Genomic DNA, 27,922 nt, shown 5'->3' on the forward strand with positions numbered 1-27,922 from the left:
TGTATCCAAGAACCTGTAACCATGTTGAGATCAATGAAGCTAGCGATCTAGAGCAGAGTTCTTCCTCTTGTCTTTCTTCTTGCATACCGGCCTTTGGTTGTGTTCTTGAGGAAAGCATCCGGAGGTTCGTCCCATCTAGTCGCAAACCCTCCCCCGAATCCTCTAGCGCCCATTCGGCCCCAACTTAAGCCATCCCATGGCATCTGCTCGTTCGCCACGACGACATTACCTTTGTGCATCTAGACCGGACATAGTGTTGAGTGTTGGTGTGTGTGCAAGGTATCAAGCTTCTCCTAAGGAGAGCCACATGATAGCTCTCAAGAGAATCTTTCGATATTTGGTTGATACCCCAAGATATGGTATTTGGTACCCCAAAGGCTCAAGCTTTATTCTCAATGGATACACCGATGCGGATTGGGCGGGAGACAAGGATGATAGGAAATCAACCTCCGGGGCTTGCCAATTTCTAAGGATGATAGGACACTTGGGTTGATACTTGTGAGACTACACTCCTTCACTCCATTCCTCTCAATATCACATCCCATGAAGTGAAGTCTTTGAGGACCAAGCGCCACAACTCTCCTCTTGAAGATGTTACCCCCATGGATGAGAAGCCACCTAGCTGGGCTTCTAAGCTTGCACGCCGCATGAGACAGATTTTTTGCCTCACCTCTGCAGTCAACCACCGTCAGTATCAGCAGCATGCAGAAGCCAAGAAGTCTAGGGTTCGTCAGAAGAGCATCATGAGGGCCCTTGAGGTGGAAGTGTCTCCTCCCTGATCCGAGGAGAATATCACTCCGGAGGCTGAGTGGGTTTCTCGGCATGGTGTTCCTCTTCCTCCGGATGGCCTTGAGATCGAGTCTCCTCCTCACACTCCTCCCTACCCCGGCGCTTCATCGAACCTCCCTCCCGGCTGGGCTAACGCCGACCCTTGGGACGTGTAGTTTCTCCTATCTCTTTTTGGTGCTTTGGTGCCAAAGGGGGAGAGTGAGACCTTATTAGGTTGCTCTCCGTTGGGTATTTGCATGGGGGAGTCACAAGCTCGTGTTGGCTTTGATTTTTATTGCTTGTGATTCTATTTATCCTTGTGGTGTCGAACTATGTTCTTAGCTATTCGGTTTGTAAACTCTATCTATGTGTTTGGAACATTATCTTTGTGTATGGTAAACTCCGTATGTGAGTCTTCCGTGGTTATCTATGTGTGCATGATCTTATTATCCATATGCTTATCACTATGTTGTATTGCTAACCCATGGAAGACGGATGCAAGATATAGGGGGAGCTTCTTATGTACCATTGCTCATATCTAGGGGGAGCTCCTCTATATCTCTCACATTGTTGGTTTACATTATCCATTCCTTGCAAATACTTGTGTTGTCATCAAACACCAAAAAGGGGGAGATTGAAAGAACATTTCCCGCCCTTTTGGGTTTTGTGTGTTTAATGTCAACACTAGGTATATTTTTATGTGTGTTGATGTAGACAGGTACAAGCTATCAAAAATATGTTGGATCGGTGAAATAGTATGGCTGTTCTGAAGTTCTGCAGGTCATTTTGTTTCTGGCGGAAGTTCCGGCCCCAGCAGGCGGAAGTTCCGCCCTGGTTTGTTCAGCAGAAGGCTCTCAGCGTAGTCCTGTGTTCAGCTGTTCTCTCCCTGATAGGAAGTTCCGGTGGAGTTGGCCGGAAGTTCCGGTCAGCGGAACTTCCGCCCAACTTCCGGACAAGTTCCGGAATTCTGGTTTTGAGGCTCTGTGTTGTCCAGTATGGTTTTCGCCAATTTCCGGAACTTGGCCGGAACTTCCGGTCCCCGGAAGTTCCGCCCCAAAGTCTTTTGATCTGGACATCTGACAAAGGCGGAAGTTCCGGCCCTCATGGCCGGTACTTCCGGTGGTAGCCGGAACTTCCGGCCATCCTGGCCGGAACTTCCGGTGTTAGTGAATTTCGTCCCAACGGCCAGATCTGAGAGCTCCAATCATATAAATAACTTTCTTCTCCAAAGGGACAAGTTGCTCAATCATTGCAAGAAAAATCTGCCAAGCTTCACCACCATTAGAGCCACCTCAAAACACAAGATTTGCAAGATCTCCTTCCTCCCCCAACCAAATCTCTTGTTCTTTGGAGATTCGAAGGAGAAGACACCGATCTACATCCTCACCGAAGCGTTTCTCATTTCCCCCTCTCTTGTTTGAGGGATCTCATGCTAGTGTTCCTATTTGGTTCCCTAGTTGATTTGTGTTGATGTATTGTTGATTGATTATTGTGTTGTAACAGATTTGGGAGCCTCCAATTCGGTTGTGGATGTGTGCCCCAAGAACCTTGTAAAGGCCCGGTTTCCACCTCGAGGAAATCCCTTAGTGGAAGTGGGCTAGGCCTTCGTGGCGTTGCTCACCGGAGATCTGAGTGAAGCCTTCGTGGCTGTTGGTTTGGCTTTCGTAGCAACCACACTCCTCCAAACGTAGACGTACCTTCTTGCAAAGGAAGGGAACTACGGGAATCATCTCCGTGTCATCGCGTGCTCCACTCTCGGTTACCTCTATCCCCTTCTATCTCTTATATTGCTTAGCTATATCTTGCTTAGTTGTTTGCCTTGTCATATAGGTAAATTCACTTAGTTGCATATCTAGAGAATTTACCTTTGTGTTAAGCCTAAATTGAAAAAGAACTAAAAATTGGTTAGCACCTATTCACCCCCCCTCTAGGTGCGGCATACGATCCTTTCACTCGTCCATCTCCGACGATGAGAACGACGGCGTGCGTGCAGTTTTGCCGCGGCCACGACCACGACCACGGTCGCGACCTGGCGGCTAGGGTTGGGAAGAGAGGCGCTAGGGTTTCTGTGTGAGAGGACCGATGAGAGGCGGCTTTTTTTATATAGCGGAGGGAGGCGGGGGAGCGGTGGCGCTCATTAACGGTGGCACGAAGAGCAAGGCGCAGGCGACGTGACGGTTTGCTGCGCGTCTGTGGAAACTGCACCGCCGCTGCGTCCCAATAACTCTCATCGCGAGGTAGGCGACGGTTAAGTTAAAATTGAATGAGCCGCTGGCGCGTCGGCCCCACCGCTCCCCGTTGGCGTCGACTTTTGGGATGTGTGGCTGACAGGCGGCTCCCACGCCCAAAAAATTCAGCCTCGTGAGGCGCCAGCGCGCCCGATTTGCGCCCTTGGTAAAGGGGCCGGCACGGGGTTGCCGGCGATTCTATTGAGCTCCAAAATTCGCCGGCGCCGTTTGGGGCGCGCTGGTGCGAGCCTATTTTCACCTCCGGCCCACGCCGGTGGAGATGCTCTAACTTATTGAATTCAGAAGGATTGCCATCATAGGGATGCAATGCAAACACACTCATGGGCAATTAGTAGTCTCAAGATTTTTCCTAGGCCTTCACTGTGTAATCACCTCTACGGCTTCTGTTGCACAAAGACTGAAGTTCAGCTGAAAGTTGAAACGCTAATTTGGGCTGCATTCAAACCATAAAAAACTGACAAAAATGTACAGGCCAGAGAGAAGAAAATCTGTCACTGTGCGCGCACATGACGAACATTCAAACTTTGAAAAGGTGAAAATGCAGATGCAGGCAACGCTCTAGATACGCCGCCATAACCGTTCGTCAGAGGATCATGGAGGAACTGCTGACGAACTTGGCATTTATCATACTGCAGACCAACGGATGATCCAATAATTCAGCGGCATGACAGGTGCAGAGTGTGGGGGACTATTTGGCCCGTGAGCTGACAGAAGTTTTAAATAGCAGTGAATTTCTTCACCAACCTCCCTCAGTCCTCAGTCCTCAGTCGTCCTCACCATGTATCTAAACAGAAACAAAGTGACAAAACATCTGCATACGAATCAACCAACGTATTGATGGTTCAGTACAATTAGGCTGCTCGGTGTACTAGAGCTCTGAAGAGACCCCATCTTGCTTCTTGTCATATCTAATTACCTCCTGGCAGGAGTATAAATCAAATCCAACTACCAAATTTGACTCAGCATGCGAGCAAAACCTCCGGATCAAATGTTCACAAAATCGCAAGGCGCATCAAGAAATAGAAGAAACTCTCGCTCTTTTCAATTTGAAAGCAGCAGATTTTCAGCACTGAGTGTACCGTAAATAAATATCTTCAGATGAGTGTTTTTCATCCATAAATATCCTCTGCTGGGAACAATCCTTGAGCTTCCTCCGGGAGATCAGCCTGGTACTGGAGCTGCTCGTAGTTCAGCTGTCTGGCTGCTTCGTAGAGCGCTACTCCGACGCTGACCGAGAGATTCAGGCACCGGACGTAGGTTTCCACCATCGGAATTCGGATGGTTCCACCACCTAGGTCTTCTCCAGAGCAGTCTTCCAGCGCGGAGTCTGGTAGCCCTTTTGTTTCAGAGCCGAATACTAGCCAGTCCCCTGGCTTATATGCGAAATCCTGAACAAAAGATGTGGAGGATAATAAGCAAACAAATGCAAACATTTAGTGCAAGAATATGACTCGCACATTTTCTTTGTATTCATTCATATATCAATGTGGAAGTGGGCATATTCAAGTAAATCTGCTCCAATGGTATTCGGGTTTCCAAATATTAGTTATGCAGTATCCAATCAACAAAGAGTTGAGCGGGTGTACTATATCAACACATGCCGGAGTAAAGATTAATGTATGTAAAATTTTAGAACCAACCATTTAACAAGAAAATATTACAATCAATCATGAGATATGACTAATGTAAATGCACAATGGTAAATAATTAGGGATCAAAATGGTTAACTGAAAAAAGAGAGGAGACCCTGACCCACTAATTATTCTGCAAGAATGAAGAATATAGAACCAAAAGGAGAACAAAGATCACTATCATAGCAACATGAATACCCACCAGCCACTGGGATTCATTCTTGATAGGCACATGTGTTTATGTCTATGCCGAGGATAAGGATAATAATACATAATAGCTCCCTGGTAGCCATCAGACAGAATCCAAAATCACTGAAACAGATACTATTGATCCATTGTTCTTAGGGTGTCAATGTGGGATCCCGATGCGATCTCACTTTTAGTGTATCTTGCCTTTTCTAGTTCAAAATTTTGTGTCAAAATTTACACTAGAAAAAGCAAAATGTACTACAAGTGGGTCTTAGGTGGGATCCCACTTGACACCCTAGCTGAATTATTTGATAGGAATAAAATGGAAGTATATTCATATATACAAGAATTTACTTTAAGCAATTCGATTTCAATAATGTATTACTCACTGAATGGATACGTGTGCCTCTTTTGGTAAATGCCAGCAACCTTTTTTCTCCATCCTGGTGTAAAGAAAAAGATTAGTTAAAACTTCCCATTTATTCAGAGTTATATTGATCGTAGGAGGGTAAAACCGCAGTACCTGCTGCATGAAATAATCTCGGAACTCATCCCAAGTGTCATGAACCTTCACAACAACATAACTTTGTAGGAATAGTTAAGGTTCAGACTTGCTGCCGTTCAAACGACGGACACAAACCACCGGACTAACTTCAAGTATCTGGGTTTCACTGTGTTGCAGATCATAAAGAGTAACTATAAATAGAATATCTAACTGTAGGATACGGCCAATAATCCAATCCAGCTCGCTTCAATTTTGTGTCATCTATGTTATAACCTAAAGGCTGGATATATAAAAGAATCTTTCAGTTCAAATAAATCAGTGTGAGCTACTCATAGTGATAGAAGAGCAAATAATGACAACATTGTATGTACTACAACTTTTGTCTAGAGGACAAAACAATGAACACTAACCTTACCCCGACAAGATGGAGGCCAACAGCCGCTGCTGCACAAGTCCTTGCAATTGATCCTGTATTTCCTGGGATCTATGAGGCAAATTTATAGTTTAGTGAGAAGCAGCTAAGTGAGAAATATTAAAGAACCAACTCACTGTCATTGTGAGATTACAAATCACTAAAGGGACGGGGGCGAGGGTACTGATGTGGAACTCCTCGGCGTCGGCGCCCTCGGGCGGTCCACGTACACTCATATGCACCGAAGGAGGATCAGCCGTGGCATACTTGTCGGCGATGCGGAAGAGCTCTGTCAGGGTCTTGGGCTCTGCTCGCGCTAGCTTGTGCTTGGTAGATGGGCTGGATGACGCCCTCCTTGCACGATGGGGAAGCCGCCTTGTCGATCTCCGCATGGACGTCCTTGCCCCGGCGAGCGAGATCGTCCACCCGCCGGCTGGTGCGGTGAGCCGGGGTGAAATCGAGGACGGCGTTGTACTCCGCGGTGACCGCGGCGACCTCGCGCCGCCTGCGCCTGATCTCCGCCTCGACCTCTCCAACTTGTCCCCCTTGGGTGAGGTTAAGACGATGCCGACTCCTAACCCCGTTCGCATCTTGGATCCGTCGAAGTGGAGCTTCCAGTAATTGATGGCCGGCCGAGCAGAGCATGATATGCTCTGGACGTCTACCACCTCAAACCAGATGGGCTCCCGCCTGTAGTGGCTCTTGGTGCCGAAGACGACGTCCAGCCGGACCTTGCCCATCACACCGCAGCCGGCTCCCGGTACGATGTCGTGGAAGGTGGTCTTGCTAAGATGGAGATGGGACTCTTTGATGCCCATCTTCTCCATTGTGTCACGGTACAGGATGTTGATGCTGCTGCCGCCGTCTATGAGGACTCGAGTCAGGTGGACAGAGTTCTTCTCCGCGAACACGAAGCAAGGGTCCACGACCATAGCATATCTTCCTAGGTTGGGCATAACGGACGGCTGGTCGGTCCGGCTCCAGGTGATGTTCACGTGAGACCAGTTCAGGTACTGAGGGACAGCTACCGCATTCACCCTCAAACCAGATGGGCTCCCTCCTGTAGTGGCTCTGCGGGCTGCCCAGTTGCACTGCCTGGTTGTGTGTCCAGCCGGCTTAGCACCACTGTGGTACTTACAAGGCATATCAAGCATAGCCTCATAGGTGTACTTTGGGTTGTCCTGCCACGCCTTTTTCTGACGACGACTGCCCCGAGCAGCCTTTTGAGTTCAAAAACACTTGAACAGTCTACCAGAGCCAGTGTAGATCGGCGATCTCGTCCTAGGAGGCAGAGGCCATGGTTCCGACGGACGGTGCTCTGCCACGTCGCCGGCAACCCCGTTGGTGGCCCTGTTAACGGGTGGCGCGTCCTTGTGTACTTCGTCGTGCTCTGCCACGTCACCCGGTTGGTGGCCCTGTTATGGCACTTTTTCTCCCTGCTCAGGAGGGGCTGGTACTGTTTTCAGAGTCGACCGCCTCCCGGGGCCATCTGCGTGTACGCATACGCGCTCAAGGCCTTCCCGCTTCACCCCTTCTTCTCCGACGCGCTCTTCCACTTCGAACTCGCACCAAGCCAGATCACCCCAACGGGTGTCGCCTCCACATGTTCGACAGTGCAATGTCCACACGAGGGGAGCGCGGAGACAGCCGTGGCCGGGGGCGAATACTGCATCGTCGCCTTCCCGGTCCTCCTCCTCTGTTGCCTCCGAGGTAAACTCAGATCTTTTTATTAATCTTGTCTCAAGGTTAAATAAGCTTAAGTGTCAAAATAAATTGATTGGACTTTTTTTTTGAGAAATTGGTTGGACTTTGGAGAAGAAATGGCTAGCAAGTAGGGGCAGGCGTGCGAAGCAGGGCCCACTGGCCACGCGTACCCAACAGTCCAACCAATCAGACTCAGGAGTACCCACGCGTACCACTCCTGGAAGCTTTCCCACAGGCAGTTGTCTTCTCCGTGGTCAGGCTCAGGAGTAATGGCTACCGCTCTCCTCTCTGCGCCTCTTCAATCAGACTCGGGAGCCGAGGTTTCTGCCGCGGCGAAGTTCACCGGCGCACGAAAGCATCTACACCTACGCCTTTACTTCCCCCTATATTATCGTAGTTAAGGATGAAGACTCGGAGCCAATCCAAGCCTGGCGGAAGGAGAGAGAAAATAAATTGGCGTCGAGCCCTCCTTCGCCAGACCGCCGCTGAGCACCAAATCAAGCTGCAAACCAGGCCGCCGCTGAGCACCAAATCAAGCTGCAAGAGGATCGCCAGGCCGCCACTGAGCTGCAAGAGGTATTAAACTTCCAACCCTGCTCCATCCAATGCAAGTTATCAAATTAAACTTCACTATTTTCATGGCAGAAAATACTCTGTGAACACTTTTTTTTTAATAAGTCTCTCAACACTTGAGGTCACCAGCGGCAAAAACAACACTAATTTGAGAAGCATACACCAACTTGCCATTCGCGTCCACAGATTGATCGACCTAAAATCCCAAATCCCCGGTTATATACTACTTTCCAGGTCATTCCAGGTTACCTATATACTACTTTTCAGGTTATATAAAACTTTTCCAGGTCATTCCAGGTTACCTATGAAGGGCTTTTCCAGGTTACCTACCACATTTGATTTCTCAAGGGACAACTCATTGTCCGCTAATTCAACAATTTGGGCACTGTTAGCTATGCATCATCTAGCAAGTTTAATTACATATCAAGCAAAGCTGCAAGCACCTTGTAATATACAGAGCAAGCAAACACCTTGCAGAATAAAGCGATACAAGGTTCAAACGCAAAGAGCAGAAGTTTCACACGCAAGGTTCACCAGCGATACAAGTTCAGAACTAACAAGTTCACCAAATGATACAAAGAATGGCAGAAAGAAGCAATAAGTTTTACAGCATAAGCCAATGAGAGGCTATCATACGAATATAACAAAGTTTTAACACACACCCACAGCGGGGCAAAAGAACAGCTCAAAACACAGCAGAGGTGACACACTGACACCCTGCTGCGTCATAGCTAGGGAGCAACTTGCAGTAGCACGGGGCACTAAGAGCTTCTACGACGACATTACTGGGGGAGCTTGAGGGTCTTGAGGGTCTGGAGGGATACATCAACGTTCTTCTTACTTTCTTTTGGGATGCTTCCTAATTGGTGAAGTTACATCACCGCCCTCAACAGCACCATTGAGCCTCAGGCTGAACCTCCTAGGCACCGCAGCAGCAGGCTTCTTGGTAGCACGGCTTTTTGACTTGGCAGCTTTAGAAATCCCTTCTTCATGCACAGTTGTGTTGGCAGCTTCAGGCACCGCAGCAGCAGTCTTCTTTGTGTTGGCAGCTTCAGCAGCTTCAGAAATGCTACATGAGGCATCAACATTGCTGCAGGAAGCACCAACTGGCTGCAATGCAATGATCTCTTCTTCAGCAGCCTTCTTTTTGTTGGCAGCTTCAAAAATGCTGCAGGAGTCACCAACATTGCTGCAGGAAGCACCAACTGGCTGCCGCAATGCAATGATCTCTTCTTCATCGGCCTTCTTTCTTTGGTAGCTTCGGCGGCTTTTTCTTCATCGGCCTTCTTTGTGCCGCTAGCTTCAAGACTTAAATGTCAGGAGGCACCAACATTGCTGCAGGAAGCACCAACTGGCTGCAATGCAGATAATCTAGCTATGCATGCATCAACTTGTGCTTGGTCAACTCCAAAAGATTCAGGATTCTGCAATGAAGAAAGGATCTGAACTGCGGACTGGATAACTTCTTGAGACTCAGGCACTCCAGAAGTTACCACGGCAGAAGTCGCCATAGCAGATCTTACATCTTGGGAGTCAACTGCGGACTGGATGCAAAATCTTGATGATTGCACATAGCAGATCTCTAGAGATTTCAACTGAAATGGGAAATGGAAGAGAAGATGTAAGATTTGAAGCCAAGTACGGCATAGTATGCTTTCAAGATAAAGAGATGATCAATACCTTAAAGTTCTCGAAGGAGATCCTGCCATTGTCCTTAGCCTTACAAATAGTATACATCAAAGTTGCCATATCATACTCATTGAGCCGAGGACGATTCTTGTTTACACTATCCGTCAGTTTCAAATTATCGACAATAAATCCCTGATTACCGAATATACAGTTAAACAAATTAACTGTGAAGCAGGCACATCAAATCCATATGAAGCTGGCAACTCAAGCACGATAAAAAAAATCCAAAGATGACAGCTAGCTGGGCAGGTAAAAAAAATCCAAATCCGAATATACAACTAGTAATTGATGAGAGCACCAGAATGCTTACCAGAATTATGATTAGGCAACCAGGCATAGTAAGTGATGCCTTGTTTTTTGCATCCTGCCTCTGCCTCTTCCAAATTTTGATAGAAATCCTGAGATGCTCATACACTATTGTACACATGTCAAATTCCTTGAGGCTTGTCAAATCCCTTGTGTACATCACTGCATGTACGTTTATATTTTGTGAAGTGGTAGGCATTAGAAATCTTGAAAAGAGAATGAGGAAAAAACATTTGACCCTCAAATGTTTGTTCTCCTCTTTTTTCATAAACTTCAATATATTCCTAGTGTCCAACGACGTTTGACCCAATTTAGATCGCAATTGAATAAAGTCCTTATGTTGTTGCATATTGTACGTGAGGGGGGGCCTTAGGACCTTGGGGCAGCATCAAGAGATGATGGATCTTATCTGGTCTGATGTATACAATTACATCATTTTGTAGCTGCACCTTGATCCTATCCTCTTCCAGATCAACTAGCTTCATACACGGATAGGTTTCCTTGCGCTGGCTGATTTGTCCCAACTTTAGGTTTAGGAAAGGTGAGTACCCAAGTTGCTCAACTTCATGTCGGTCTGCTTCATCAAGACTCTCCGCTGCTTCCATAACATCTTGGGCCTTAAAGCCAAAGTCAATACACACGCGCTCATCTCTTTCTCCTTGTGCGCCCAACTTCTGACTCTTCATCTGGGGAGGATCCGCCGGACTAGTAATTGTGTATTCAGATTAGGAGTAATGGTCATATTCAGATGCTTCTGCACCAGCGTAATTAATAGTATGTGTAAATGTTAGTTTCTATCTATCCTAATTTCTATCTCTGAATATGGATTTGTTCTAATTTGTATCTTGTTTTTTTATCTTGTTCTATCTATAGTTAGGTTGTTTCTTTTTTGAAGTCACGTTGGTGTGTACTAGTGACAGTATCTTAGACACAAAAAATTCACTCGTAGTGCATAATTTGACAAGTCTAGGATACGCTTTGAAGTAGATCGTTCGATTTGCTCTTGATTGTTATTTTTTTATACATTTAAAAATTAATTGGCTGTTGGTTTCAGCATATTCTACTGATGATAGTTGACTTGCAAGTTGACACAACTTATCGTTTTCTCTATTGTAGGACAGCAGGTTCATTGCACACTTCCTAATATTCAAAAGATGTCTTCTACTTCTCGTATTGAATCATGTGGTGAGGTAAGACTCGTGCTCATTAAACGACACATCTTTAAAAATGTTAATTAGATGATTCAATGATCTAGAAAAATGTTAATTAGATGGTTCGATCAAATTGGCTAACTCAGTGTTGAGTTTAGCATCTCTTTTGTCGTTGTGGTGGTTTAGTGTAGGGAAAACTTGGTTCTCCCAGTTTTAATGAACTAAAAATGATGAAAATTTGAAAGCAAATTGTTACCTCCTAATATTTGCATTTGTACAAACTAAAATTTGAATCTAGAAAAATGTTAATTAGATGGTTCGATCAAATTGGCTAACTCAGTGTTGAGTTTAGCATCTCTTTTGTCGTTGTGGTGGTTTAGTGTAGGGAAAACTTGGTTCTCCCAGTTTTAATGAACTAAAAATGATGAAAATTTGAAAGCAAATTGTTACCTCCTAATATTTGCATTTGTACAAACTAAAATTCTTCTCCTGGCTCATGATTATGCATTTAACTGTCCTCCCCAGATGAAGAGTCAGAAGTTGGGCGCATAAGGAGAAAGAGATGAGCGCGTGTGTATTAACTTTGGCTTTAACGCCCAAGATGCTATGGAAGCAGCGGAGAGTCTTGATGAAGCAGACCGACATGAAGTTGAGCAACTTGGGTACTCACCTTTCCTAAACCTAAAGTTGGGACAAATCAGCCAGCGCAAGAAAACCTATCTGTGTATGAAGCTAGTTGATCTGAAAGAGGATATGATCAAGGTGCAGCTACAAAATGATGTAATTGTATACATCAGACCAGATGAGATCCATCATCTCTTGATGCTGCCCCAAGGTCCTAAGGCCCCCCTCAAGTACAATATGCAACAACATAAGGACTTTATTCAATTGCGATCTGAATTGGGTAAAACATCGTTGGACACTGGGAATATATTGAAGTTTATGAAAAAAGAGGAGAACAAACATTTGAGGGTCAAATGTTTTTTCCTCATTCTCTTTTCAAAATTTCTAATGCCTACCACTTCACAAAATATAAACGTACATGCAGTGATGTACACAAGGGATTTGGCAAGCCTCAAGGAATTTGACATGTGTACAATAGTGTATGAGCATCTTAGGGTTTCTATCAAAATTTGGAAGAGCAGAGGCAGGATGCAAAAAAACAAGGCATCACTTACTATGCCTGGTTGCCCAATCATAATTCTGGTAAGCATTCTGGTGCTCTCATCAATTACTAGCTGTATATTCGGATTTGGATTTTTTTTTACCTGCCCAGCTAGCTACCATCTTTGGATTTTTTTTATCGTGCTTGAGTTGCCTATTTCATATGGATTTGATGTGCCTGCTTCACAGTTAACTTGTTTAACTGTATATTCGGTAATCAGGGATTTATTGTCGATAATTTGAAACTGACGGATAGTGTAAACAAGAATCGTCCTCGGCTCAATGAGTATGATATGGCGACTTTGATGGATACTATTTGTAAGGCTAAGGACAATGGCAGGATCTCCTTCGAGAACTTTAAGGTATTGATCATCTCTTTATCTTGAAAGCATACTATGCCGTACTTGGCTTCAAATCTTACATCTTCTCTTCCATTTCCCATTTCAGTTGAAATCTCTAGAGGATATCTGCTATGCGCAATCATCAAGATTTTGCATCCAGTCCGCAGTTGACTCCCAAGATGTAAGATCTGCTATGGCGACTTCTGCCGTGGTAACTTCTGGAGTGCCTGAGTCTCAAGAAGTTATCCAGTCCATGATTCGAGATCCTTTCTTGATGCGAATCCCGAATCTTTTGGAGTTGACCAAGCACAAGTTGATGCGTGCATAGCTAGATTATCCGCATTGCGGCCGGTTGGTGCTTCCTGCGGCAATGTTGGTGCCTCTGCAAAGATTTCGAAGGTCTTTGAAGCTACCAAAGACAAAGAAGGCCGATGAAGAAAAAGTTGTTGAAGCTACCACAGAAAGAAGGTCGATGAAGAAGAGATCATTGCATTGCGACGGTTGGTGCTTCTGCAAAGAATGTTGGTGACTCTGCAAAGATTTCGAAGTCGCTGAAACCGCCAACAAAAAGAAGGTGAAGAAGAGATCATTGCATTGCGGCCGGTTGGTGCTTCTGCAAAGAATGTTGATGCCTCATGCGGCATTTAAGGCTGAAGCTGCCAACACAAAGAAGGCTGCTGCTGCTGCGGTGCCTGAAGCTGCCAACACAGTTGTGCATGAAGAAGGGATTTCTAAAGCTGCCAAGTCAAAAAGCCGTGCTACCAAGAAGCCTGCTGCTGCGGTGCCTAGGAGGTTCAGCCCGAGGCTCAATGGTGCTGTTGAGGGCGGTGATGTAACTTCACCAATTAGGAAGTATCCCAAAAGAAAGTAAGAAGAACGTTGATGTATCCCTCCAGACCCTCAAGACCCTCAAGCTCCCCCAGTAATGTCGTCGTAGAAGCTCCTAGTTCCCCGTGCTACTGCAAGTTGCTCCCTAGCTACGACGCAGCAGGGAGTCAGTGTGTCACCTCTGCTGTGTTTTGAGTTGTTCTTTTGCCCCGCTGTGGGTGTGTGTTAAAACTTTGTTATATTCGTATGATAGCCTCTCATTGGCTTATGTTGTAAAACTTATTGCTGCTCTGCAGCTGCTGTGTATCACTGGTGAACTTGTTAGTTCTGAACTTGTATCGCTGGTGAACCTTGCGTGTGAAACTTCTGCTCTTTGCGTTTGAACCTTGTATCGCTTTATTCTGCAAGGTGTTTGCTTGCTCTGTATATTACAAGGTGCTTGCAGCTTTGCTTGATATGTAATTAAACTTGCTAGATGATGCATAGCTAACAGTGCCCAAATTGTTGAATTAGCGGACAATGAGTTGTCCCTTGAGAAATCAAATGTGGTAGGTAACCTGGAAAGTCCTTCATAGGTAACCTGGAATGACCTGGAAAAGTTTTATATAACCTGAAAAGTAGTATATAGGTAACCTGGAATGACCTGGAAAGTAGTATATAACCGGGGATTTGGGATTTCAGGTCGATCAATCTGTGGACGCGAATGGCAAGTTGGTGTATGCTTCTCAAATTAGTGTTGTTTTTGCCGGTGGTGACCTCAAGTGTTGAGAGACTTATTAAAAAAAAAGTGTTCACAGAGTATTTTCTGCCATGAAAATAGTGAAGTTTAATTTGAGAACTTGCATTGGATGGAGCAGGGTTGGAAGTTTAATACCTCTTGCAGCTTAGTGGCGGCCTGGCGATCCTCTTGCAGCTTGATTTGGTGCTCAGCGGCGGCCTGGTTTGCAGCTTGGTTTGGTGCTCAGCGGCGGCCTGGCGAAGGAGGGCTCGACGCCAATTTATTTTCTCTCTCCTTCCGCCAGGCTTGGATTGGCTCCGAGCCTTCATCCTTAACTACGATAATATAGGGGGAAGTAAAGGCGTGGTACGCGTGGGTACTCCTGAGTCTGATTGGTTGGACTGTTGGGTACGCGTGGCCAGTGGGCCCTGCTTCGCACGCCTGCCCCTACTTGCTAGCCATTTCTTCTCCAAAGTCCAACCAATTTCTCAAAAAAAAGTCCAACCAATTTATTTTGACACTTAAGCTTATTTAACCTTGAGACAAGATTAATAAAAAGATCTGAGTTTACCTCGGAGGCAACAGAGGAGGAGGACCGGGAAGGCGACGATGCAGTCCTCGCCCCCGGCCACGGCCGTCTCCGTGCTGCCCTCGTGTGGACATTGCACTGTCGGACATTGCGTCGAACATGTGGAGGCGCCACCCGTTGGGGTGATCTGGATCGGTGCGAGTTTGAAGTGGAAGAGCGCGTCGGAGAAGAAGGGGTGAAGCGGGAAGGCCTTGAGCGCGTATGCGTACAAGCAGATGGCCCCGGGAGGCGGTCGACTCTGAAAACAGTACCAGCCCCTCCTGAGCAGGGAGAAAAAGTGCCATAACAGGGCCACCAACGGGGTTATGCCGGCGACGTGGCAGAGCACGACGAAGTACACAAGGACGCGCCACCCGTTAACAGGGCCACCAACGGGGTTGCCGGCGACGTGGCAGAGCACCGTCCGTCGGAACCATGGCCTCTGCCTCCGAGGACGAGATCGCCGATCTACACTGGCTCTGGTAGACTGTTCAAGTGTTTTTGAACTCAAAAGGCTGCTCGGGGCAGTCGTCGCCAGAAAAAGGCGTGGCAGGACAACCCAAAGTACACCTATGAGGCTATGCTTGATATGCCTTGTAAGTACCACAGTGGTGCTAAGCCGGCTGGACACACAACCAGGCAGTGCAACTGGGCAGCCCGCAGACCACTACAGGAGGGAGCCCATCTGGTTTGAGGGTGAATGCGGTAGCTGTCCCTCAGTACCTGAACTGGTCTCACGTGAACATCACCTGGAGCCGTACCGACCAGCCGTCCGTTATGCCCAACCCAGGCAGATATGCTATGGTCGTGGACCCTTGCTTCGTGTCCGTGGAGAAGAACTCTATCCACCTGACTCGAGTCCTCATAGACGGCGGCAGCAGCATCAACATCCTGTACCATGACACAATGGAGAAGATGGGCATCAAAGAGTCCCATCTCCACCCTAGCAAGACCACCTTCCACGGCATCGTACCGAGAGCCGGCTGCGGTGTCATGGGCAAGGTCCGGCTGGACGTCGTCTTCGGCACCAAGAGCCACTACAGGCGGGAGCCCATCTGGTTTGAGGTGGTAGACGTCCAGAGCTCATATCATGCTCTGCTCGGCCGGCCATCAATTACTGGAAGCTCCACTTCGACGGATCCAAGATGCGAACAGGGTTAGGAGTTGGCATCGTCTTAACCTCACCCAAGGGGGACAAGTTGGAGAGGTCGAGGCGGAGATCAGGCGCAGGCGGCGCGAGGTCGCCGCGGTCACCGCGGAGTACAACGCCGTCTTCGATTTCACCCCGGCTCACCGCACCAGCCGGCGGGTGGACGATCTCGCTCGCCGGGGCAAGGACGTCCATGCGGAGATCGACAAGGCGGCTTCCCCATCGTGCAAGGAGGGCGTCATCCGGCCCATCTACCAAGCACAAGCTAGCGCGAGCAGAGCCCAAGACCCTGACGGAGCTCTTCCGCATCGCCGACAAGTATGCCACGGCTAACGAAATCATGAAGAAGCCCCTGCGGCCGGATGCTATCATTCATGGGTCAAGCTCCAAGGGGTAGAGCAGGCAGGCGGCGGCCGGCTCCACGACGGCCACAGCAAGAGGAAGGACGATCATCCGGATGCCCGTTACGGCGCCAAGCAGGTAGCCGTCGCTGAAGAAGCTGATCCGGCTGCTCGGGGCAGTCGTCGCCAGAAAAAAGGCGTGGCAGGACCGCCCAAAGTACACCTATGAGGCTATGCTTGATATGCCTTGTAAGTACCACAGTGGTGCTAAGCCGGCTGGACACACAACCAGGCAGTGCCAATGGAAGCTCAGGAACGCGCCCCATTGGCGGGCCACCACCAGCTGGCCTCCTTCATCAACCTCCAGGTCAGCCAGCCACCAATGGGTCGAGCTGGCCTCCCTCAGGCTGATCTTCCCGGGCCCGCGGCAGTACGTGATCTCCTGGAAGAACTCGGAAAAGCACCAGCTTCGGCTCCCCACCTCCCTGGAGGGTGGTGTGGAACTCCACGAAGCTGGAATCCCCCGACTTCTCACTGCCTGTCGCCCCGGCGGGCGCCTCCACCTCCTTGGCCCCGGGCGTCTTCACCAACATTCCGCCTGGGGCGTCTGGAGTGCGCTAACGACACAAAGGATAACTTAACTTCCGAAAATGTAGCGATAGATGGAGGGATGCATGATCTCCTCTGGGTGATGTCCTGCCGCCCCTCACCAGACTCCTCCTGGCTCCGGGAGCGACGACCGTTGTGCGCTCCTGCACCTAGGCGATGGTAGCCCCCTTTCCTGGGGCGATGGTGGATAAGGGCTTGTCCTTGGAGTGTTCCTCGCTTTCCTCGGGGAGGTCTTCTGGGTCCGGTCCGCCGCGCGAGGGACCCGGAGCCGGGTCCGCACCGTAGTCCCTTTCTGTGGAGGACCGGAACCCGGACCCAGAGATCCAGAGAAGGGCCAGAGGGGGGCCAAGGGCCCCCCACACCATGCCATGGCGCGGGTGCCACCCTGGCCGCGTTGGGGAGTGGTGTGGGCCCCCTGGTCCACCTCCGAGGCCGCCCTTCCGCCTATATATTGCCCCAGAAGTGAAAAACCTAGGGAGTCGGCCAATAGGGGACCTAAGACTCCTGGTAACCTTCCCCCCTAAGGCCCTAAGTTTTTCCATTTATTTGAATTTTTTATTTTTATAATGCCCGGTTGAATTTCAAATGAAAACCTCGGAATTTAGGATAAAGTGACACTTCAAACTTCAAATTTTGGGAAACTATCTACATATTTCTATTTTTTACATGTATGTCACCATGTATGCCAAAATTGGGGTCATTTGGACATGGTCGAAAAAATCACTTTTTTTTAAGGACAGACCGTTTGGTCTCACTCAAACCAGCTTTTCTAACGTGATTTTTTTTACCACCTCTAAATCACCTCAAATTTCCTACACATGATCTTCTAGACAAACATAGATAGATTGTGAAATTTTTCCATTTTTTTGAATTTTTTTATTTTTGTAATGCCCGGTTGAATTTCAAGTGAAAACCTCGGAATTTGGGATAGCTGTGAGCTGACTTTATTATGTGTCCAAATAAAACATCACATACAAAACAGATATACATGATCATCTCTTGTGATAATTTCTGGATAGCACAACAGTCAATTCTATGCAAAAGAAATATTTAGCTGCACATGTGATAAATCCGCTGACCCAGAAGTGCATCGGATCAGTATTAGATAAGTGTAGAAGATGAAGACACTGACCGGGAAGTGCATCGGGTCAGTATTAGATAACCGTAGAAGATAAATCCACTTCAATTCGCCAAAAAGTTGCGGGTGCAGTAAATCTTGCTTTGACTCTTTTTAGATGATTGATTATGTAGGCTCCCGATGGGGTATCCCCCGAGGATATGGCTCAACTCGGCGGGTGTATCATGACGAGGAGGAAATTAATGATTCTTGAGTTCCTTGACCTGGGCGGGGGTGAGCTTCGCAGAGAATCCGCTGGCGGCGTGCTTGTAGTGGTACATGACCGCGTCCCTGGCCTTCTCCTCACTACAGAGGACGGGAGCGAGGGTGCTGATGTGGAACTCCTCGGCGTCGGCGCCCTCGGGGCGGTCCACGTACAGGACCGCGTCCATGGCCTTCTCCTCACTGCAGAGGACGTGGCGTTTTCCATCAGCACGGCGGCAGGTTCGGGGCGAGGATCTCCAAGGGGAAAGAAGAGACGTGGCTCGGCACCTTCGATACCGCGGAGGAGGCTGCCAGAGCGTACGACGCCGCGGCCATCGAGATGCGCGGCGCGGCGACTAGAACCAACTTCCCGCAGCTGGTCGCTGTTGAACACGGCGTCTCTCCGCTCCAAGCCGAGCCGTCCGGCCAAGTCGTGCTCCGGCACCCGAGCGGGGCGCAGGTATGCGACTGGAAGGGGAAAGGTGCGCTGCCGCTGGGAGGCTTCGGCAGCCCAGGTATCCAGCACGACGATTTCTCGGTCGACCTGCGCGCGGCGGAGTGGCAGCAGGTGGACAACGGCAACCTGCTCAAGGGAATCTCCAGCGATGTAAGTTTAATCTGCAGATGCCTCTTCTTTGGATTATATTGCATGCCTTATGACTGTGTATAGCTGTGCTGATTTAGTTATGCCGTCTGTTCCTTCACGCGGCTCAGGACAGGGACATGCTGAATGCTGCTGCAATTCTCCGGCACATTTCACTAGCTGGCCATGGAGACGGCTGGAGATGATGGAAGCGCCGCGGCAAACTGACGATGATGATGAACATTTCTGACTCGTAGGCTGGTCACTGGTGCGAGAGTCCTGTCTGCTTGCAAGAACAATGCTGGGCTCTGCTATAATAGTTTCTAGTTGCTTTTAGTACCTGGTCCTTTCTTAGTTCGTTCTTGGAGCTACTAGCAGTATGTGGCAGCAGAGCCATGCTCATTATTCTTCTTTTTGCACGTGGATGCAGAGCTCTTGCTGTTCCGATATCTTAAATTCTTAATGATAGTGGAGCTCGATCGCGAGGCCGTTTGGAAGATAAAAAAGAAGATAGGAGTCCGTAGATCTTCATCGAGTCCTTCCAGTACTAGACTAGAAATCCAGAAGATCCGCTTCAGTTGTGACCGATCAGTAATTCAGTTCAGTATGCATGTCTGTCTGACAGTACAAGTCTTTGAGTGGAGCGGCCAATGCATTTTTACTGGCTGTCTGATCAGTAATTCAGTTCAGTCTTTGAATGTAGCAATGTCTGTAATGTTTCTCCAATTTTTCTTGCAGAAGCTATGCCCCCTTCTTGTAACCCAGAATGCAGAAACCATGTGTATGCAGAAGATCTTACTTGTAATTGAGTATGCATGTCATTGTAATCTCACAGGAGAAGAAAACCACTACAGGTGCGCCTGTTGGCAAGAAAATTGTACTATAGGGGGTAGATAAATTTTAGCCCAATCATGTTTAATATGCCTCTCGACATGATGTCCTTTTATTCAGTTCCTTTGGGTGTTGAACAAAAGGATTGATTTCTTTAGAGCTAGAATAGTTTGGCAAGCTGCGGGGTGATTTCCATGTCCCTAATGCGCAGAAGTTGGTTCAGGGGTACATCAGAGCTTGTGCAACCTGCCAGCGGAACAAGAGTGAGCAGCTGCATCCACCAGGCATATTACAGCCCCTTGGCATTCCAGAGATAGTATGGTCCATTGTATTCCATCCTCCATTGTGAGTGGTCATGACCCCAACTTCACCAGCAAGTTCTGGACAGAGTTGTTCCGACTGGCAGGCGTCAAGCTCAACCTCAGCTCTGCTTTTCACTCGCAGTCAGATGGTCAGTCAGAGGTGACCAACAAGATCATTGTGATGTACCTCCACTGCCTCACAGGTGACCGGCCTCGTCAGTGGCTCCGCTTGCTCCCGTGGGCAGAGTATTGCTTGAACACTTTGTTTCAGACATCACTCAAGACAACACCTTTCAAGGTGGTGTATGGTAGGGACCCCCTTGTTCTGCGCTTCTACACCGACGGTGAATCTCGGTTGCCGGTTGTCCAACAACTGCTCTATGACCGCGACGAGTTCCTAGCAGAGGTCATGGACAGTCTAGAGCAAGCACAACAATACCGCAAGCTTCATTATGATCGCAAGCACCGAGAGGTGGAGTTCATTGTGGGCCCATGGGTATGGCTTCGCCTGCTGCACCGTCCCATAGCCTCACTGCAAGTGCAGGGCCGTGGCAAGCTTGGTCCACGTTACTTTGGACCATATCAGATACTGCAGTGCGTGGGGACAGTCGCCTATCGCGTACAGGTGCCAGCCAATGCACGCCTCCATGATGTGTTCCACGTGGGACTCCTCAAGCCATACCATGGTGACCCGCCAGAGGCTCTACCAGCACTTCCATCAACAATGCATGGTCGAGCCTGTCTCGAGCCCGAGAAGCTACTCAAAGCACGTGTATGTCGAGGTATTCATGAGCTTTTGGTCCAGTGGAAGGGTGCTGCAGCTGTCGAAGCCTCTTGGATGCCACTTGCTGATTTTCAGAAGACATATCCAGATCATCAGCTCGAGGATGAGCTGACTCGCAAGGGGGGGAAGGAGATGTCAGTTGGGGCATCCCTTATAGGCACAGGAGTCCTGCACAAGGGGCACCAACGCCACCCGACATAGGCTAAAGGAAAAGAACTTTTATTTGGCAGGTTTTTATTCCCTGCAGTTTCAAGCTAGTAATGTTCCAAGTCGGTTAGGATTTTGCCTTAGGCCTCAAGTCTTGTAACGTGGGCTATTTAGTGCTCACATCTAGCATGTTACGGATTAAGAAATAAACCAATCTATTATCTCCATCGTTACCTCTTCCCCTGCCTCTGCCATGCGACAGTCCCTCCCTGGCTGGCGTCGCGCCGCAGAGGTCCAAGGGTTCGGTGTTATATCCCACTACGTGACAGTGCGCCCAGCAAAGAACCGGCCGTGGCCGCCGATTTTGCAGAGGATATCTCAGTTCGCAACAAGAGGAGCATGTTCTTATCAGCGCCCACCTACATTTGACTGTGTCTTTCAAACAGTCGCAAACACGCTTTGGTCTTTGATCACGGAAAAGTTAATGTGCGATTTTGTTCAACTTAGAGGAGCGGTGGCGATTGGGGAGTGAGTGGTGAACATAGAGAAAAAAATATGGCTCCAACCGACACCAGCAGTTCTTATAAAGGGTATAATGTGGCACAAACTTCATTAAATGGGACTATATGGGGTAACTATTGTCACAAATGGCAAACTAGAGCTAAAAAATGGAATTCACTCATGGTAAAAAGATGATTCACGTCAATTTCGTCGAAAAAAGTGATTGTAGATCACGTGTTTAAACTTGTACTGTTGCCAAAATAATTTAGAGCATATTGCAATGTTCATTTAATTTTAGAGATGTTCCTGATACAGTTCAGGACCTTTCTAATTCCTGGCTGGTCAGATTCAAAAAGAATATCAAAAAACTGATCACTGCGGGGATTGCTGCAGCATTTTGGACAATGCGGAAATTTAGGAGTGATGCTTGCTTTGAAAATAAGAGGGTGAAAGATCTTTTTTTTTTCTCGAACACATGTCTAAATGTGTGTCTTTGTATATAAATAAGAAGACCGTCAAGATGATGGGAAAGTTACAGCATTGGTAGCAAGGCTACTGAAGCTGGCAAAAACAAAGAAACAAGAGAAGAACAAAAGAGAAAACAAAATAAAATATATTCAATTCTTCAGGTAACATCCGGAGGCCGAGCATGGAGAGGTAGACGGAAGCTCGTTGGCCCCAGCCAACAGCCACAACCTGGCTTCATCAAGAATTGAGAGCGATAAGTCGAGGTGGTTGGGTCTGGTGTTGTTGGAGATGACATCGTTGCGTGATTTCCAGTCTCCAAAGTGAGAGGATGATGATAGATCTTGTGGCTTTCTGGAGATGGGGGTCAGCTCTCATGGCAGCAGATTCGAACCAAGAATCGAACTCCTCGTCAGGCCCTGGGATACAGGCCTGGAGGCCAAGCTTGGAGAGAGTATTGAACCAGATTTGTTTGGCAAAGGGGCATTGCAGCAGCAGATGGGTGATGCTCTCACTGCCCTGGTCACAAACTGCACAAGTGTTGTCATCAGTAAGACCATGTCGCATGTGTCGCTCAGCAGTCCAACAGCGATTAGCAGTAGCAAGCCATGCGAAAACCTTGCATTTGAGAGGAGCCCAGCAATCCCAAATAGCCTAGAAATACAGTAAGAATGTCATATAAAAAAAAGGACGTACCCAGTGCTGAGAGCTCCCGCACTGTGCGGGGTCTGGGGAAGGTGTTAGTGGCAAGCCTTACCCTCACGAAGTGCAATGTGAGGAGACCGCGACTCGAACCTGGGACCTCTCGGTCACAGCGGTGAGGCTCTACCGCTGCACCAGGCCTGCCCTTCACAGTGAGAATGTCATACCCTAAAAAAAAAGCACTATATGCAGATTTACTGGAGTAGGAGCCCGAGCTGGTGAAGTTCCAGGAAAACTCGTCTGCATTGTCAGGGAAAAGTTCTTGGGCATCAATGATTTCGACCAGGTTCAGAAACTTCATTATGCCGTCGATCGAAAGGGCACCGGAAATATCTTTAATCCAAGAATTTTCATGCACCAGCAGCAACAGTGCAGGCATTGACGGCATGCTCGCTGACAAAAGCAAACACAGCCGGCGCGATGCTAGAAATACTTTGACCAGCAAGCCACCTATCAGTCCAGAAGTAAATCCTGATGCCATCTCCCAACTTGACTCTAGTGGCTGCATGGATCAGGGCGTTGATGTGGCGGTAAACCTTAATAGGGAACATGGCCCAAGGTTTTCCAGGATCAACATGCTGAAGCCAGGACCAGCGTGCACGCAGAGCCCAGCTCATGCGTTTGAGATCAATAACACCAAGGCCACTCATCTCGATTGGTCGACAGACATCACGCTAGGCAATGACACAGCTTCCACCTCCATCATCACGACCAGATGACCAGAAGAAATTTCGTTGGCACTTAATTATTGGTTCACTGATAGGTTGGGGATTTCAGTAGCAAACATAGCATGAATCGGGACAGCAGCAAGCACAGCTTTGACAAGAACTAGCTGGTCACCTTTTGACAGCAAGTTGGCATGCCAGCCTGAGAGCTTGTGGTGCAAATTGTCGATGAGGGGCTGCAAGTCTTGAGCACGAAGCTTGTAGATGGATAGCGGCACACCAAGGTAGGTGAAAGGGAACTCCTTGATTGGGCACACAAGGTGGTCAGCCGCAATTAGTCTCTCATCGTCTCCACATCTTATAGGAGTGGCAGCACTCTTAAGGATGTTTGTGTGAAAGCCAGTGGCTTCACCACAGATGCGAAGAAGTTCCTTGATGGTTCCGCAGTCAGATTGCATTGGTTTGAAGAAAACGATCGTATCATCTGCATATAGGGAAGTGCGGCTGCTCCACGGCTCCCTGGCAGATCGGCAAGCAGACCGAGGTGAGCAGCAAGGTCAATTAGGCAGTGGAAGCACTGCATAACTAGCATGAATAGCATTGGTGACAGCGGGTCGCCTTGCCTGACACCACGATGGTGAGAGATGCCATCACCAGGGTTGCTGTTTACCAAAATGCAAGTAGAAGCAGATGACAGAAGGAGGCATACCAAGTTTATCCAGGCCTGACCAAAACGTAGATGCTGCATCAGCTCAATCAGAAATGTCCAGGAGACGGTGTCAAACGCTCGATCAATGTCAAGCTTCAGGAGGACAGTTGGGGCTTTTGCAGCATGAAATGACTTGGCGAGCTGTTGGGCCAACATGTAGTTGTCAAGAATAGAACGACCTCGGATGGAAGCACACTGATTGGGTGTTACTAAGGTTCGCAGTACAGGTGCAAGGTGCAAAGACATTGTCTTGGCAATCAATTTGGCTACACTGTGGACAAGGCTGATGGGCCAGAAGTCACGAACCTCAGACGCATCTTGCTTTTTGGGGAGGAGAATCTCAAAACCATGAGCACGACCAGAGTGAACTGCCTGAAAAACTGCCATAATGTCATTTTTGATTATTGCCTGGCAGGTTTTGAAAAAGGAACCTGTGATACCGCCAGGCCCGGGCGCACGATCTCCAGGCATATCCTTGATAGCTGACAGAATCTCTTCTTCAGTAAAAACAGCATCCAGCTGGGAGAGATCAAAATGTGGTAGGCCAAGGCCTTCCAGGTTGAGGCTGAATGCGCGGTCAGGAGGTGCACTGAAAGCCTCTTCGGAAGTGCGAAGTAAAAGCTTCTTCAATAAGCTTTTGATCAGCCACCAGGGTATCATTATGGCGAATCTGGGAGATTAAGTTTTTTCCTTCTGCAATGATTGGCATGCAGGTGGAATTTTTTTGTTTTGATCCTTTGTTTCCAAGTGCGAAGATCCTTTGTTTTGATCCATGTAGTGGGATATCGGTTGAACACTTAATCAAGTTTGCAGATAAAACAGGCAAACAAAGAGGAGCTGAATTGGGGAGTAAAGTTCCTCGAAAAAGTAGCGACTAAAGTTTTTAGAGCTTCACAAGGATGGCGGCCTTCTCTTGTGATTGGTTTAGATGTAAAAGTTTGGTTCTATACCGAAGCTATCCCAGGCTAAGGGGTGCTTGGAGAGTTGCTTTGGGTATGGGCTGCTTCTTCTGTGGCGCCTTGATGTTCCCACGCTGGTTCATTTGCTTTAAATTTCCTTTTTCTGCTGTAGCCATGCCTTGATTTTGATGGGAGAGGAAACTCTCTTTTAATAAAATAATAAATTACAGCTCCTACTAATTGTCGGTTGGCTTAAGTATATCTCAGTCACCTAAAATTACACACTACTAAGCCTAAAATTGAACTCTTCGGATGTGTGCAAAATGAAATGTTAATTCAATTTTTTGTTTCTAGTTTATGTCTGGGGTGACTTGGAGATCAAGATGGTTGGGTGTTGGTCCAAAAGCTTAGAAAATATGAGCGAAACCTAAGAAATTTCAGGCAACTTATTAATAGATAACCGATAAATTACTAATCAGTTCACTTGTGCAGCAAATCGATTGCTAACCTACTAATTAACTGGAACAAACAAATACAACGCACCAACTCTAACCCACACGTGTGTCAATTTTGAACCTATCGAGTGGCAGAAATATAAATTAATTTAGGTACTATTTCGCAATGCCAGTATGCTACCATCAACAGCACATACAGCAGCAATCAGTGGAGAAAATAACTTGCAAACATAACAATTACCATAGGGGAAACCAGCACAACATGGAGCATCCTCTTGGAGCGCGCGACCTCCACGCCGCTCCCAACGGGTCCAGCTGCCGCTCCATTTCCGCTGGACGCAACTGCGACTGCAAACGCACACGCGCAATTACGGAAAAGTTAGGAAAGGGGAGGCCGCAAGAGAAGGAGATGAGATATTCACGCACGGGAGCAGAAGGCAGATGAGGAGGCCGTGCGACGCCGTTGGCAACGCCCTCTACCGTGCGCGGCGGCCTGGATTCCGCCGAGGGTGGCGCGGCAGTGGGCGAGAGCTCGCAGCCGAAGGCAGAGGTCCATGGACGGCGACCGCGGCACTGGGCGACCTCTTTTGTTTACCTGGACGGCGACGGCGGCGGCGGCGGCCTGTCCCCTCCGACTCTCTCACCTGCGCCCGGGATAAGGTCCGGCTGAAAGTCTGAAACTGTTCTAAAGAAATTGTACTGGGCCTTTTGGGCAACAGTTTGATATTTCTGAATTTTATGGGCCAAACCTTTCATAGCTTAGGCCGGGCTTTGGGCTTGGTTATGACCCAACGCGAAACGAACTCAACCAGAATTTATAAATCAAAGGTTCAGTCCAACCCTCCAAAAAAAATCAAGGTCCAGTCACAAGCAAAGTTTCCCTAAAATAGTCACAATCAAAGTTTTATCAATCATGAATTTTCCTTAATGGTTGGTCACTCTTGTCGATGTTGATTGACTACTTTAGTGGTTATGTGCGTGCTCGTAGCATTGGCATTGCGGCTTAAATAAAAATTATGGGAGAACTTTTGTTTGTATTTACATATTTGTGGTTTGGCATTTTTTGCATAACAATTATTTAGTTGCTCACCACGTCTACCACATGGTATTTGTGGTTTGGTATTTGTTTTTGGCTGCCTTCAGAAAAGTACAAGATTATATCATGGAAGAGGAAAGAATTTTAAGAGCTCGAAGATTTTCTTTTTAGACTTTATTTTGTAATTGTGGGAGACAGCTCATGTATCTCTACCATGTACTATTTGGTACTTTAAATATATGTGTTATTGATTGGTAAAAAAAAGTTTTATCAATCATGGATTTCCCTTTAATTTCTAGAAGCAAACACAAAAAATAGTATGCTTTGTGATGACAAATAAGAGCAGTCCAATTCTTCCATGAATCAAGTAGAAATGACACAAATATTTTCCAGAATGAATGCCTCTCCAAAAACATCAGAAGCGGAAACCCAACATGTTACTGAGCTTCATCAGTAGCGACGATTGAGAAATGAGATCGAACCGAGGTGGACAAAGTTCAATAGCAGGGAAGACTTGTATATGATCTTAGAATTAACTTATAGAAATCATATTTAGAAAATACAAAAAATTCTGAGAGATTTATGCAACATAGCTATGGGCTGTATCTACAGCCCCAAGAAAGTTCAGCTCAAAATTAGATCTACATTTAGAGAAAAAAGAATAAATCTTACTGTGAATAATGTCAGCTTACGGTAAAAACTATTCACTCCAAAGTTTGTCTTTTTTGTGTGTGGCATTTTTAGTGTATGTCAAATTTGAAGCAGAAACTTTGTGACATTTCATATATAACATATATGTGCATTGTCGATATTTTTAAGAGTATTTGTACATGTTTTGTCTTCTAAAAAAAATTGATGCCATGGATCCTACCGAAAACCAAATCTTATTTTTAAGAATATTTAAACATGCCCAGTTCAATAGCATATGAGGGCCTGCTTGATTCATAGAAATTCTAAAGGAAATTTGTATGATTCTCACCCATATAATTTTTTTTCTTCTATAGTGCCCATTTGATTTAAAGGATTGGATCCTCTAAGATTCATATGGTTTGCTTTCGTATAATATAATCCCATAGGAATTCTAAAAAGGTTAGAGCTCTTGGAAAATTTTCTGTATGTCTATGGCAATAATATATACTCAAACCGTATAGAAATTTTCTACGTTTTTTCTGTGGTGCAATCAAACGATATCTACAATTAATTTCTACGTTTTTTATTCCTATAGAATTTTATATACTACGATATAATTTTCCTGCGTTTTTTTTTATTCCCGGCTGTTCAAATCCTCTGAATCAAACATGTCCTAAACTGCCCCCCGATGATGATGGAGAGGCATGTGTAATGTGTTCACATTCGCGGATGGGCGACGTTTGTACGACCAAAAACGATACTCGCCGCATTAGCCATTGCACAGACTGGGAGCAGTAATTAATGGTGTTCACATCCCTTGGCCGCAACAGAGAAAACGATTCTGGAAAGAAAAAAAACCAGGAATAGTTGAAAAGAGCAATGTTGACAGAAGAGGAAAAAAGCGAGTGCTTCCAAAATAACGAATCAAAGCGAGCACGAAAGCACAACATGCTCGCCAGTGGCTAATTATTAAACAGATTATTGTTCTTCCAAAGT

General features: G+C 47.2%; 1 protein-coding gene across 1 annotated transcript; it reads right to left on the bottom strand.

The window, feature by feature from the left end:
* Positions 1-3,817: 3,817 nt before the first annotated feature.
* On the bottom strand, positions 3,818-25,940 carry LOC127316855 (uncharacterized). The gene is made up of 7 exons (XM_051347324.2): positions 25,687-25,940; positions 25,502-25,608; positions 5,758-5,826; positions 5,564-5,622; positions 5,361-5,421; positions 5,227-5,280; positions 3,818-4,405 (listed from the first exon to the last, which is right to left on the bottom strand). Exons 1-7 carry the CDS (start codon positions 25,814-25,816, stop codon positions 4,127-4,129), a joined length of 759 nt encoding a protein of 252 aa, XP_051203284.1. The 5' UTR covers positions 25,817-25,940; the 3' UTR covers positions 3,818-4,126.
* Positions 25,941-27,922: the final 1,982 nt, after the last annotated feature.

This window comes from Lolium perenne, chromosome 7, assembly GCF_019359855.2.
Source record: "Lolium perenne isolate Kyuss_39 chromosome 7, Kyuss_2.0, whole genome shotgun sequence".
NCBI lineage: Eukaryota > Viridiplantae > Streptophyta > Magnoliopsida > Poales > Poaceae > Lolium > Lolium perenne.

What these genes read in the sequence shown, in the direction of transcription:
- LOC127316855 (XM_051347324.2), bottom strand. Translation starts at nt 25,816, where the DNA reads ATGGACCTCTGCCTTCGGCTGCGAGCTCTCGCCCACTGCCGCGCCACC. An exon ending in GAGATTATTTCATGCAGCAG is followed by an intron (nt 5,281 to 5,360) that starts GTACTGCGGTTT and finishes TCTTTACACCAG; the next exon opens with GATGGAGAAAAAAGGTTGCT. An exon ending in GAGGCACACGTATCCATTCA is followed by an intron (nt 4,406 to 5,226) that starts GTGAGTAATACA and finishes TCTTTTGTTCAG; the next exon opens with GATTTCGCATATAAGCCAGG.